We start from the raw sequence: 14442 nt of genomic DNA, 5'->3' as shown, positions 1-14442 counted from the left end.
GGAGTAATAGTTTACGTTGTTTTGCCCATGACAGAGGTATTTATTGTTCGATTTCGATAAATTTTCACCATATGATACCTAATGCAAACAGTCATTATATCCAACTATGTTAAAAACTTCCAGTATTAACGGAAGTGACGCGCTTTTGAAAAAAATCCAACAACCTATATTTCTAACCTTCATTCAAATAATAGTATGCATATATACGATCTGACTTATAACACAAAATAATTCATTATTGTATCTATTACCGAGACATGACCGATTTCGCATTGGCCACGTTCTAAGTTTTACACACGTTAATGTCTTGATCAGTAATTGTTTAGCGCCCATTTCAAACCCGTGTGCTATGCTTCTATGAAAATCTGTTAAACCGGGGAGCGGGAAGTGACCTCAGTTAAAGGTTTAGGGGTGCCGGTGAAACCCTTCATCACTGCATCACAGTTCTAGGTTACTATTTGTATAATGTGTTCCATAAATATATAAGTATACCATGCCCCTTACACGATACCTGTTACCAGTTATAGTTAATTTAAAAGATAATTATTATTCATGTACGCTACAGAAGCTATTATAAGAAGTGTAATTCAGTTTCCGTCCCAAAGCGTATGATTACGTCTTGTAATTTATAGAACATTGTCTAGAGAATTACAGCATACGGTTTAATCATAGATCTATCTTAGAAACTCTAACGATACACTTTAGTATAATCTTAGTCTGTCCTTGTTATGGGGTTCCCTGGGTGAATAACTTATTATTAAATAAATAAGTTCGGCGAATAACCTAGAAATCAAAAATTCCGAAACTGAATTTCTATTCAATTAACCGGATTTTTTTTTATCGAATGTTGAATTTACGTTACTATATACTAGAACAGTGTTTCCCAGGCTTTTGTTGGTTGAGACCTTATTCCAGAAACCATCATCTGATCGCGACCCCTCCAAGAACAAAGTCACCTTTTACTATGAAACATCATCATTATTTACAGATGAAAATGTTGTAATGAGAGACTGAGGAAACAAGCCATGAGCGTGAGAGAGGAAAGACGATTGGCAATGTGGCAAGAGGTGTATAGATCAGGGATTTATGATGGCTGGCTGAAAAGTTCTAAGCCTATTTGTGAAAGACCTGTACAAAGTCGATGGTTGCCATTGTTTTTCTACATAATCCACTTCGAGGTATACACAATTTTGCCAACGATGTTGCAAAGCTTAGATGCGTGGGTAATTGTAAACGCCCTCTCTATCACGCTTAAATTCCAGAGTCCATGTCTTTACTGTGGAAAAGGGAGGGACATCATCCCCTCGCTGGCGACAATGTGTTCAATCCTCTCATGAGAGATGCCCACAACACTGGCAACTGGTCGACTGGTCAACCTATAGCCAGTTTGTCCATTTCTGGCGATTTCACTGGGACAAGATGGTTTGATACGAAGACAATAATAACATTACAGTCTATGATTCATTCAATGATTGTACGTGTTGGTGATAAAAGTTTGTTTCAACCCAATTGATCTATCATTTTCAGACTTAGAACTTCTTCAGCCAGCCCTCGTATATTATTTTGCTTTTCACAAAAACATAGCATTTATTCAAAAGTTTCACAGTAGTCCGGCGCGAAACCACAAAAAATGCTCCGCGATCCCAACCTTGGTCGGGTCCCCGAGATTGGGAACACAGGTCCACACACACAGGTCCACCCACACACCCACACAGGTCCACACACAGGTCCACACACACAGGTCCACACACACAGGTCCGTGTGGACACACTTCAAGATTGGTCTCATATATTGTATATTTATTTCTTGAAAATATTTAAGATGTTTTTGAGATTTTTAGGAAGGTGTGTTAAAACCTAAAATTCCGGGCAGCTTTTGTCCATACATACAAGTTGTGACGGGTGTCGTCAGTGATACAGGATATGATTCCCCTTTTCAGAAAAGATTCACTTTGTACTGTTTGTGCCATATCCTGTTGAATCATACTGATGCAACATCTACTCACCAAAAACTCCACTAATAACAAAGTATTTACTAGTAACAACTAGTAAAGCACCTAAAGTAAATTAACTCTTATTATTTGCTCGTAAAAAAGATTTTCTTCTCAGATAATAAATGTTCATCTTTAATTCATTGTGTCATGAGTAATGTGTGTATCAATCAAATAAGCCATCGGCCATAGCTGATAATAATCTGCGTATGAATATATGTTCTAGGTGTAAGTAACTTGATTAGGTACCACGCTAGGTTTTAATCTCTTCACAGTTTAGAAACTATGACATAGTGGGGCAGCTTAGTAAAAACCATCTTTTAGATCTGGATACATGCACTAAACCTTTCCTTGGGTGTCCTTTTAGGATCTTTTATTGATAAAATCCCGTTGGCCACTTGACCGCCATTTTCCAAGATGGCTTCCATTTTAGACGTTTCTTTCACAGAATTCTATCCACTAGACCGTTTAAGAGGATTTTTATGCTCTCATATTTTCCCGTGCACGTATTATGTTGTCGCTCATGCCCGTCCCTCCGGACGTCGGTCCAATTTGTTTTTGGACATTCTAGATGTTTCCTGAAAATTATGTACTATTTCAAATGTAAAATATGTTGTAACGTCATTGTATGCAATAAAGCACACCCAAGGATCAGATGGCTTATACGAAAAACGATGCAGAGGTATTATTACTATGTATTTAAAGATACATTCCGGTGTACAAACTGTATGATTTGATGATATATTTGTACTAAAAACATTTTCAAACTAATTAATCTATCAAAAATTGGCCTCAAATTCCTCTCAAACCTTTGTATACAGGGTTGGGGGGAGGGGGATACCTCAAGGTATAAATAAACTGATGTTAGAGGCCATGGCTGTCCCCTTGCTTCATTGAGTGAGGATCCATTTTTCAGAATGTATTTTTCATTACTTACTGTCTATTTACCATACATATTGAGGCCTATGTAAATTGTTAATATTTTTTTTATCAACTTCTTTTTCCGCCGTTTAATTGCAGAGTCGTTTGTACGTTGACACTCCTCAATGTTCCCCAAACCGCCTAACCATTTCGTCAAGAAATAACAACCGCTCCCTCAGTCAAGCTAGCACATAATACGCTGGCAGACAATAGTCGGGTTTCCAGTAAGTGATATCCTGACATTTTTACCCAGTGCAAGCCCCATGGGTGTTTTTCGCGTAATCCAGTATTTCTTTTAGTAAGATTGGGTGTCTATGCTTTCCATATAGACTAATTTTGCCATATTTTTATTGGAAATAACCACCCGATAAACATTTTCGGGACAATGTATCTTTAAGAATCATAAAGACAGTCGTGAAATCAGATGAAACTAAAGGAAACTTAAAATATAAGCTGGAATAATGTTGGATCTGTTATCTATGTTTTAAATATAATTTCACAGATTATGTAGATTATAGAAAGCAAGAGGTTAAACTAATCATCAAATATATTAAACCCAGTTTGTCCTGCTCTATATATACATCAATATACCACATAAGCCTCTACATATTTCTTCTATCGATTCGTATCTTTATTTTTACACGACCAAATTTGGCATTCACGTCTAAACCACACAATAACCGATTATATTACTTGACACATCACAGAAATACAGTAGGTACCGATACAAATATAGTTTTAAAGTGTCACTTATTTCCAAATCTAAATTCAGAATTTTCTGGCATTAAAAAGCGTGTGCGTGTGTGTGGGGTGTGGTGTGTGTGTGTGTGTGTGTGTGTGTGTGAGAGAGAGAGAGAGAGAGAGAGAGAGAGAGAGAGAGAGAGAGAGAGTTAAATGTCCACTCGACACAAACTAGGTCATTTCGGGACTAACATATGGTTCAATTTTATTTTAATAATTCGCTTGCGCGTAGGGGTCTTTAGCAGTGAGAGGAAACCTGAGGAACCGGAGAAAACCCACCCACGAGGTTGGACAGGCGACCCTACTCCTTGTCACGTACAACCGGGGAATCGAAACCAGGCGCATAAAAAAGTAGTCACGACTGCTTTTAGTGACAGTGTAACTACCATCAGAAGGTAAACACGTCAAAAGTAGAAATTGCGCCAAACTAACCCATTGCCAGATAGTATTTGGATCGGCAGAACTATATGAATTCGGTTAGGTTTGTTTTACAATAGACGTCGCATTATCTCGAACACCCGAAAGGTTTAGTTCACAATGTTATTGTAGCAATCTTTTTTTCCACATAACAATATGTCAATAGTACGATACAGTGACAAGTTACGACTCTACTATAAAACTTGTAAAGTTTACGCTCCATGGCCCTGATCCCCGATCAGTCCAGAGAGCAATTTCGTCCATATTGCTTTAAAATTTAAGGTCTACTGTAGTAGCAGGATGGTTAGTTTAGGGATGATTAGGTCATGGGCACCAAAAAGGTAGGACCACTGCTGGTGGTGATAAAACCCACGTTTAATCACGAGTAAGGGCGTGACCTGGGCCTGCTGTACGGGTTCGCAATATCTGACCCTAAGATATGATTTGTCCGTGGGTTCAGCCAAATGATTTGCCACGGAGATATTATCGCTGAAAATAACTTTGGAGTAGAAATTGAATGCGGTAGCGATTAACTTAATGATCAACATACACTTGTAAAGTTTCATATCACCATGGCTAAATCTATTCCTATTTCCTTAAAGAAAAATAAAGGTTTCGTAATGATTTCTTGAGGGGTTTCTGAGATATGTTCCGGAAACAAAACAGGAACGGAAGAACGGACTCTAGGACGGACAGGATCTATTCAATATCTCTCCAATTTAACTTCGTTCGGTGTGTAATAAAAATGTTTTTTTTTTATTATTTCCCCCAAGACGTTATTGCCACTTAAAGCAGTAAGAATAAAGAGAGTAGTTATTGGTTATTGCAGTTTGTGAGTAAAAGGGGGAAGAGATCATTTAGAATAGTTAATGTGTGTCGATATTCATGATTAACTCTCTAATCACTCCTTTTTAAAACTGATGTTGGTAATATCTTCTCCTGACATACCATCAATTATAGCCAGCGCCACTGATAAACTCTCGAGTTCTTCTCTTCTAACATTCAGTTGCATAAACTACACAGTGATAGATGGTGTGTCAGATACACCCTTTCATTTACCACCGACCAATTGAACCGAAAATCAAAGAATTAAGCCGTTAATAATGCCATCAATCGCCTTGATAGCTACATAATAGGTGCCAAGTAAGCTTTGGGAATTCTCTAATGCAAGAGGGATATAAAATTATATGCAGCATTTAACCCAGGTAAAACGTAATATCCGGTATAATCGACAGACAACAAACACTGCAAATATTGTCTTTGATCGTGTTTTGCTAGCAGTATGAACTACTAAAATGTGAAATTGTATCGCGTGCTCTAGAAAGAGTAAACATATCCAACCTCGTGAGGTTTGGGTGGCGACTGGGTAGAAGATAATCTCGGGGCTAAAACCTACCGATATTGTGACAAAACTACCAAAGGTTGTCAGCTATGCACACTCCTCAATGATATGGGGGGGGGGGGGTCAGAATAATTTACGCTTTCTAGGGAAATGACCCATAGATACCAGTTGCCCATACTAGAACACTGAAGATTGAACATTGGCAATGGTAAAGGTTAGTCCATAATACTTGTAGGTTTGCGACAAAATACCAATATCACCTGACACAGATATTCAACAGATCGACATACTCTTCAGCAGTAGAATAGAGTTAACAGATGATAGACCGATGCTTTCCCCAACATAGATGATACACACGGTAGGATACAATTGCTCTTTACAAGCAGTATCATTCCATGAATTATTCCATGGACCATGGGCAATCTTCATCAAGTGTAGGAAAAGTCTCATCAATAATTTGAGATTAAAATAATGGTAATTTTTATTTCTATATTACTGTCTTTAGTGTTAGTGAAGGAATATTGCCCGAACGTTTTCACCTACCATTCTTCGAATCCATGTATTCCGTCTTGTCTATAGATTTATCTTGTAGTGCATCGTCCATGTATTCTGTCTTGTCCGTAGGTTTATCTTGTAGTGCATTATCCACGTATTCTGTCTTATCCGAAGGTTTACCTTGTAGTGCATCGTCCATGTATTCTGTCTTGTCCGCAAGTTTACCTTGTAGTGCATCGTCCATGTATTCTGTCTTGTCCGTAAGTTTATCTTGTAGTGCATTATCCACGTATTATGTCTTGTCCGTAGGTTTACCTTGTAGTGCGGTCCTCGTGCACTATGTGTTGAGAAACGTGTGAAATGTTTGATGTCTGGGAACAACGCCTGACCGTTCGGATAGGACGACAGAAGGGTACCATGTACACGTTGGTGTGCATGTAAAAGAATCCGTCACAATTAAACATTGAGCTTATAAAAGGCATATCATGCTGCCCCCCACCCCCATATCATTGAGGAATGTGCACAGCTGACAACTTTTGCTACTTATGTCACAATATCGGTAGGTTTTAGCCCCGCGGTTATCTTCCACCGAGTCGCCGTCCAAACCAGTGTTTCCTGCACCAGACTGGTAATGTTGACTCTTTTCTAGAGCATGCGATACAATTTTTTATTTTAGTAGTTCCCTAATAGCACACTACTTGGTTGGTGCAGAACCTAATTTCCTTTCATTTCTTTTCGTCTCTTTACAATATAACGGAACAGGCTTTAACAGCTTGATTAATCGATGCAAACGACTAATCATGGAGATTCCGGAAAACCTCTTCTTAATTTGTTAGCACAAAATATAGAGAGGAAACAATGACGGATGAGAAGGCATTAATTTCCTTATCCTGATCGCGCTAACACCTTTGGCACTTCAAGTGGCTATAATTTGTGAAATGCAATTCGGGAAAAGGGAATTGAGAACGGAAATATTCAAACCTTTTCTGGTCCATTATTAAGACTGACAGTTAACACATCAAACTTATAGTCTCGGCGGTACCCTCTTCCATCAAAGGCCACGTGACCTGTTAAACCATGAAAGCCAACCTGAAAAGATAAGAGAAAATAATGATATGAAGACATTGCCGCATGCTCATATATTCCGCCATTTTTGTACCGTCTACCCTCTGGAGTCCGATCTACTGTCAATCGTTTTATCTTTAGAATGGAAAATCGAAGAGTTGGATTTCAGATTTTGATAACCTTATTTAAAGTATAACGACCATTATGTCAGACATATTTATGTAGATCACTCTATGGGATCTTTAAGAGATAAAATATTATCCTTTAGTTTCGTAGTATGCCGTTCTCCGGGTTTATCGATATAATGGACATTAAGATTATTAACCATGGAGATTTGTAAAACGGATGTCTGTATACAATTATTTTAAAAGATTATGATCACCAACATGTTGTCGTTTGTAACTTGTCTAAACCCTGACATGCGCAGCGATTTCACAATATACCCACAAAATTGTTCTTATGCCAGATCTTGTGTGCAACCGGAAATGATCCTACTGTAACAGTGTGAATATTGATTAGATTATTTGTGCATATTCTATTCAATATTAACTTTCTATGCATTGTATTTATCTTATATTATTATTAATGTTTGAATTTGAATAATTAAATTATCTTGACTTGATAAATTACTAAGAAACGACAATATTGGATTTCTCTTATATTTCAAGATAAAAACCATCAACATCAATTTTACATTACTAATCAACGCCAAAAAGGAAACAAGAACTGACAAAAGCGTTATTTTTTCAATAGCGCGAGAGTATTGCAATAAGTGACCGACAAGGAAGAATATCTTATAGATATGTTACTATAGTCTACACATCATATCTAAAACGGTTCTTGTCCGTGATTAGTCGGACCAGTCGAAAATGTTAAGAGATGTACCGTCTCTGGAAAAATTAACAAAAATAAAATAACGTCCGGGACTAACATATGGTTCAATTTTATTTCAATAATTCGGTTGCGCATAGGGGTCTTTAGCAGTGGGAGGAAACCGGAGGACCTGGAGTAAACCAACGAGGTTGGACAGGCGGCCCTACTCCTTGTCACGTACAACCGGGGGAATCAAAACCACGCCAGCTAACTCAGTGACATACCTTATGATACAACGCACACGCGCTAACCATTCGCCCCCCCCCCACCATACAGATATTGCAACTGAATGAAATAAAGTTTATACTGACCTTTTTAATGCTGTTATATATATCTTGTCCATGCATCCAGGGTATAACAGGATTAATACATGGTATTCCTTTAGTTTTATTATAATTAAATACTTCAGCTCGTCTAAATGTATACTGGAACACTCTCTCCTGTCGTTGTATCATCATCTTTAATGCTTTACTAATCGTTTCTACTGCATCAAATGATAAAGCAGCATCAACCTATAAAATACCTTACTATATAGAATGTTGATACCAAACCCGGTGCAGAGAGAGAGAGAGAGAGAGAGAGAGAGAGGGGGAGGGAGTGAGGGGGTAACGTTCTTCTCTGCACCGACCGGGCTCAGGATTCCTACTGTCAAAGTTATTGTAGTTGCTCCCCAGTGTGTACACAGTATCTCGGTTTTTCGTACCATCCGAAGGGCTAAATGCTATTGCTTGTCATTCTATTTGCCCTGCATTACTGTTAAAGGGAAACCAAGCTTGCAAATACCAAGTAACTTTCTCGGCCAACACCGAGATAGAACCCGCTACCCCTGGTTACTTTGCCAACACCGGGATAGAACTCGCTACCCCTGGTTACTTTGCCAACGTCATATTCACAGAAACACCATTTTATATTATGATTATAATGCAGCGATTACAAACATTTATATTCACATCCAAATCATGTGTTCGTTAAAATAGTATTATAAACTTACATCTAATATAGGTCGACCAGCACCAGGCCATACGGTAGATTCTAGACTTCCCCATTCCCGTAGAAAGGTTTGTACACGAGGTGAGGAATGATTAACTAACTGAAAACCTGTTATATTTACACCACCATGTCGAAATCTTGTTAGGTTTAAACTCAACATATCCTAAGAAAAAAATATATTAACAATTAAACATACATTATGCAAGAGCTAAATCTGCCTATTGCAGGTCTTTCTTTAGGCCTGAAATGTTATATAAATTATTAATTAGACATTTATTAACAAAATAAGACCATAATCGACTCTCTATGGCATCGGATACTTGAGATTTTAACTAGATTTAAACGGTTCGCCATTTAAAAATTTAATTTAAAAATGGGAAAGCGAGGCTAAGCCCGGTTATACCAGTGCCCTGGTTACCACTGTGCACACATCTTGTCAAAACTATAAACAATGATTACTTGGCTGAGATGAAGTAATTTGAATGAAATTTTCAATATTTTCTTTTTATACCATCTATTTTTGAATTATTATGGCAAGAATGACCAACTCTTTATTACACTCTAACTAATGTATCTTTAAAAAAAACATTCTGATTGATAGTTTAGTGTTTTTCCCTTCCGATAATGGCTTCGTCTATCAGCCAATAAGTTTAATGTCATTAAATTGGTGAAACAATCAACTGCTCGTTCATCAACCAGATAGTAAATAACTGCATTTCGCACGATATTCAAAGTTTGAAACAATTTTATTAAAACTAGATGTTAGTTTCGTTTCGTGCATACGTCTGGTTACATCTAATTCTCATGTAAAGTCATGTTAAAGAAAGCGTGTGTTGAATCTATGACGACAGTACAATAATATCAATCAAGCAATCTGATTAATACTTTCGATGGCCTCTACTACAAGAATATTTAACCAGTTGTAGTGGGAGGTCGCGTCAGAGGTCATACGAGCGGCTTTTGACCCTATGGCGTCAGACATTTGATTAACCGACAAGCGTTGATGTTTCTAGTAGGATACCCACAGTTATGTGCATCGCACACCAAAAACTCGCCGTAACAGACCGTTTCATTCAGAACGCGGGTTATATAACAACTATTCCAGATCCTAATGTAGTAAAGACAAAAAACGAAATTTTGAACTATAAAAAACGAAACGAAATAGGATCTGTGTTTTAATCAGATTGATCAATCAAGGTTCTCGATAATCAATATGTGCATACAATAGAGTAAAATTGAAACCCTGATAACCCTATAGCTGTTCTTAAAACCTGTTTCGTGGACAATTGTAACAATATTCTTAAATCTGTGTGCTTATTGTTTAAAATTCCAATTAGACCACCCGGGAAATGTTAATATAATATGGGTTAGTGAAGGGATATTGTCGTGGGTAATGGGTTAGTGAAGACATTGACCTAACAACTATGCCGTTTTTCAGTGTAGAAATATTGGGACAACGGAATAGGATCATGTCGATCTATTGGTGATCTGAAACCCGGGGAACTATCTTCCCGTAAATGGCGGTGAATGCAGCTGAAAAGAATTTTTTATCCTGCTTAAAACTTTCGTGTGGATTAGTATTTGAAACTATCGTGCATGGTAACATGACTGGCCAAACAGTAAGCTCTTGCATTAATGATTAACTTGCAACGATTAATTAATCCCATAAATTAACCCAACGATAAAATCCGATAGACAACGATTCATTCGCATTCTATTAACTACCTTATAAAGAAATCACTTTACACCTGAGCTCGAAGTAGTTCCCTAATCCTCTAAATGCAAGTCTGGGAAAGGAAATTAAGCACTGAGTGAAAATGGTAATCAGACGCATGTTAATGTGATAATTTTCAAATGTCTCTGTCTAGTAGATGTGTTGATGTACAATCATCAAGACGGATGGTGATAAACTTCGAAACAATTTGAAACATTTTCAATCAGTTACTTGAAAATTTAAAAAAAGAAGTCAGGCGGCTAATAGATTTCCAAATTATACTAGGCGAAGTCGCTATGACAGATAAATTCAATTTCTGAAGGTAGATATGAAAATCTGATTAAAATAGAGATCGATTCGATTCTTTATAGTGAATAAAAATTAAAATGGAAGTTGAATTATAAGGAGGGAAGAAGATGCATGCTTTAAACAGATTGGTATGAGTATTATAGAATCTATACTCACTAGGGTCCCCATTAAATAATTATATCCATCTCTGTTCATCCCTACTTCCGGTATCTGAAAAACAAAAACAATAATGAAGCGTCAGGAATCATCATTCCCAATGGACAATATTCCTAGCAAAAAATTAATAAGGTTCAGTTATACCGGTGCCAAAGCTCTTGACTGCGGATCAGAAACGTGTCAGATTCCTAACGTCCCATGACAATCGGTGCCATTTTGAAACAGATCCTGATAATGTTTTGCCAGATTTGTAACCATGGATGAGAAAACAGGATGAGACCTGTTTCCAAAAAGGAAAAAGGAACTAGTCGGTCGTCATTTTCCTAGTAATGATGACGTCATGTCAGCTGTGAATGACTTTCTTTTAGGGCGGCTGGAGAAATTGGCTTGCTGGTTGGCATCAAGGGGACTAAGTAGAAAAATAAATGGAAACCATCGACTTTGTACAGGCCTTTCACAGATAGGCTTATAACTTTTCAGCCAGCCCTTGTACATTAAAGCCATACCACTTTTGACACCAAGCGTTGTATTTACATAACAAATTACATATAATCATATTTACTCCTTGAATATCACACAAGCAAAGCAAATTAGGCTATGCTCAAACGGTTCTTCGGAAAACTAATTATGTGATATAGCCTGCAACTATTTTTAAGCTTGCACAATTTGATTGCAGATTAAAGAAGCGGAAATTCGTACAGAATCAAAAATTAGAAAAAAAGTGCAACGAGGGCTGATGTGAGTGGAAATTACAGGATTTCGTGTAAGATTTGCATGGATAACGAAGATATTCTTTCCCTAATCACACACTTTGCTAACGTGTAATTTTCAGCTTTCTGACAAGAGACGAAGATTGAATACAAAGATAAGGCAGCTTTATGATGTGAGATAAGTTTGTTCCGTTCACTGGCCTCGAGAGTGTAAACAATTCCTTAAAGGTGAGGTGAAAACGATGTAAGGCTAATACTTATTCTAAATCTTGATATAAAGTCGTGTCAAATTTTCTCATTTGATTAAAGAAACGGTCGCTCAAGGCTTTATAGAGGGAGGATAGGCTAGTCGTTTCACCTTGGTATCAATCTTATTTAAATTTTGCTACATCTTTTTGGTTTTGATTTTCTACAATATTCAGAAATGGCCGCATTTCAGACAACTAACGTCTACTGCGATTTACACGAGACAACGGGGTCCTGTTTCTCGAAATCTTAACTAAAGATAAAATCCAAATTTTAGTCGATACTTCCATTTTGATTGGCTAAGCACTAAAATCAATCTAATATTATCCAATCAAATTACTAATATTTGAATTTTATTTTAGTTAACATTTCGTGAAACAGGCCCCAGTGCACGATGTCTTGGTGTGACTGGAAGAGGATAACACAACGATGTCTTGGTGTGACTGGAAGAGGATAACACAACGATGTCTTGGTGTGACTGGAAGAGGATAACACAACGATGTCTTGGTGTGACTGGAAGAGGATAACACAACGATGTCTTGGTGTGACTGGAAGAGGATAACACAACGATGTCTTGGTGTGACTGGAAGAGGATAACACAACGATGAAACGTGTCCGATAATAAGTCAATCTGATTAAAACATAGATCTATAATTAATTTTTTTTTTATACTTTCGATGGCCTACACTACATGAAGAGCTGACCGGTTGTAGTGGAAGGTCGCGTCAGTGGTCATACGAGCGGCTTTTGACTTATAACGTGAGACATTGATTAATTAATCAGCGTTGACTTTTCTAGCGGTTTGCGCAAAGTTCCGTGCACCTCACGCCAAAAACTCGCCGTAACAGACCGTTTCATTGGCTAATCTTTCACATCATCCAGAAAGCGGGTTATATAACAACTCTTCCAGATCCTATTGTAGTATAGTCAAGTAAAACGAAATTTTGAACTATAAAAAAACGAAACGAAATAAGAAAGACGCAATGTAAATCGATCAGGATTACAACATTTTCATGAAAGTTACTTGCGGACCCCCCCCCCCCCCAAATAAAGTATTTGGAGAAATAATGTATCTATAATGAGTAAAATGAATGTAAACTGATAGTATGTACGATGATCATTATTCTTGTCTGTAACTCGAGAGAGTTAAACAAATATTATACTTTGTAAACAGAATTCACTCTACTTATGACAAACACGGAGCTTAAAAGTTTTATGAAAAACATCAATATTTCAGTAAAATCAAACATGGCGGCAAGTCAAGCGTAACTTAAGCGGATCGATGCCGCGTATTATCAAATTAAAGACGTGACGATTTAGTCTTGGTAACTTATAAGATAACAATAAACTAGGAAAGGTTATTACATCTAAACATCATGCTACATTTCACATTCGTGTAATAAGATTATAGATTCTTTCATGTTAGCTTTACATCTCCTAGTCAATATTAGCTGAAAGATGGCGGCTAAATAGATCAAGCTCAGATAAGCAAGGGAGGTAATTGGATGATTTAAATGTTTGTAGACGTCAAATTATATCGTTCAGTGATAATTATGTTTATAATAACGATGGCTATCAAGTGGGTTTAATTAATTTCTGTTCTTGATCGTATCAACCGTTGACTTTTATCTATTGAGAAGCCGAATGATTCATTCTTATTATAAAAGAAGAAACGCGGAACCCCATTCAAGAAAAGATATATATTATATCCATTATAGATTTCCGGTTAAACAGGTAATTTTCTTTGAAATTACCAAAGAGTAATAAGGAAGCTGTATATCAATGTCAATAAAACAATAATTCATCCTTGTTTTGTCGGGAAAAAAGTCGTTTAATTTTTTTGAGATTTGTGAGGAATGATTCTGAACAATAGAAGCTATTATATATCGATTTTTTCTCGATTTAAGGTAAAATAAGCAGTTTTCTTTGAAAATATAGAAGACAAAAATAAAGGTGTTTATCAATGTCGTATAAACAATATTTCATCTGTGTTGTCGAATAGATATAATTATATTTAGCTGAGATACGCAGTGAGCATTAATACGCCTATTTCGTTTCATACTAAACTTACGCCGTTTGTCTACGTTTAGCTCCGCTTGAGAACAGACGCCCAGCTAGTTGACCGACATTTTAAGTCCTAAATCGGCAATTTTAGCCGAAAACACTAAGTATTTATTCCTCTTCCATTTAATAAAATTGAAAGTGTTTTTGTGTATAATTAACGTGAAACGGAGTAGAACCGCATTACATAACAGTATACTAATTGTTGGATATGGCGGCCATTTAGGGAAAAAATCTATTCTCCAAGTATAAAGTAATGGAGCTCTCTGTACAGAATGATTTGGTTTGGGTAAAGAGCCCTTTTCAAATATACCCTGGCTAATACACTGGGATTACTGGATAAATCTTGGGGTTTTTTTTGGACATTTTAGTTTAGACCTATTGTGGCGTGCAAGATAAGTTGTCCAAAGTG

The 14442-nt window shown here is 37.0% G+C and overlaps 1 protein-coding gene across 3 annotated transcripts in view; it reads right to left on the bottom strand.

Moving 5' to 3' along the window:
- The window catches only part of LOC126829511 (glutamate receptor 4), an 85951-nt gene that overhangs the window by 36636 nt on the left and 34873 nt on the right, over positions 1-14442 (bottom strand). For all 3 annotated transcript variants that reach the window (XM_050559435.1, XM_050559433.1, XM_050559434.2), the window contains exons 5-8: positions 11014-11067; positions 8836-8997; positions 8156-8356; positions 6888-6995 (exon numbers count right to left, since the gene is read on the bottom strand). Coding sequence is in view for 2 of the 3 variants with exons in the window: in XM_050559433.1 (XP_050415390.1) it covers positions 6888-6995; positions 8156-8356; positions 8836-8997; positions 11014-11067 (525 nt within the window). In the remaining variant the exon portion in view is untranslated. The remainder of the gene's footprint in view (positions 1-6887; positions 6996-8155; positions 8357-8835; positions 8998-11013; positions 11068-14442) is intronic.

This window comes from Patella vulgata, chromosome 8 (assembly GCF_932274485.2).
Source record: "Patella vulgata chromosome 8, xgPatVulg1.2, whole genome shotgun sequence".
Taxonomy (NCBI): Eukaryota; Metazoa; Mollusca; class Gastropoda; family Patellidae; genus Patella; species Patella vulgata.
Note: the sequence above shows the minus strand (reverse complement) of the source record. Positions and strands in the feature narration are given on the sequence as shown.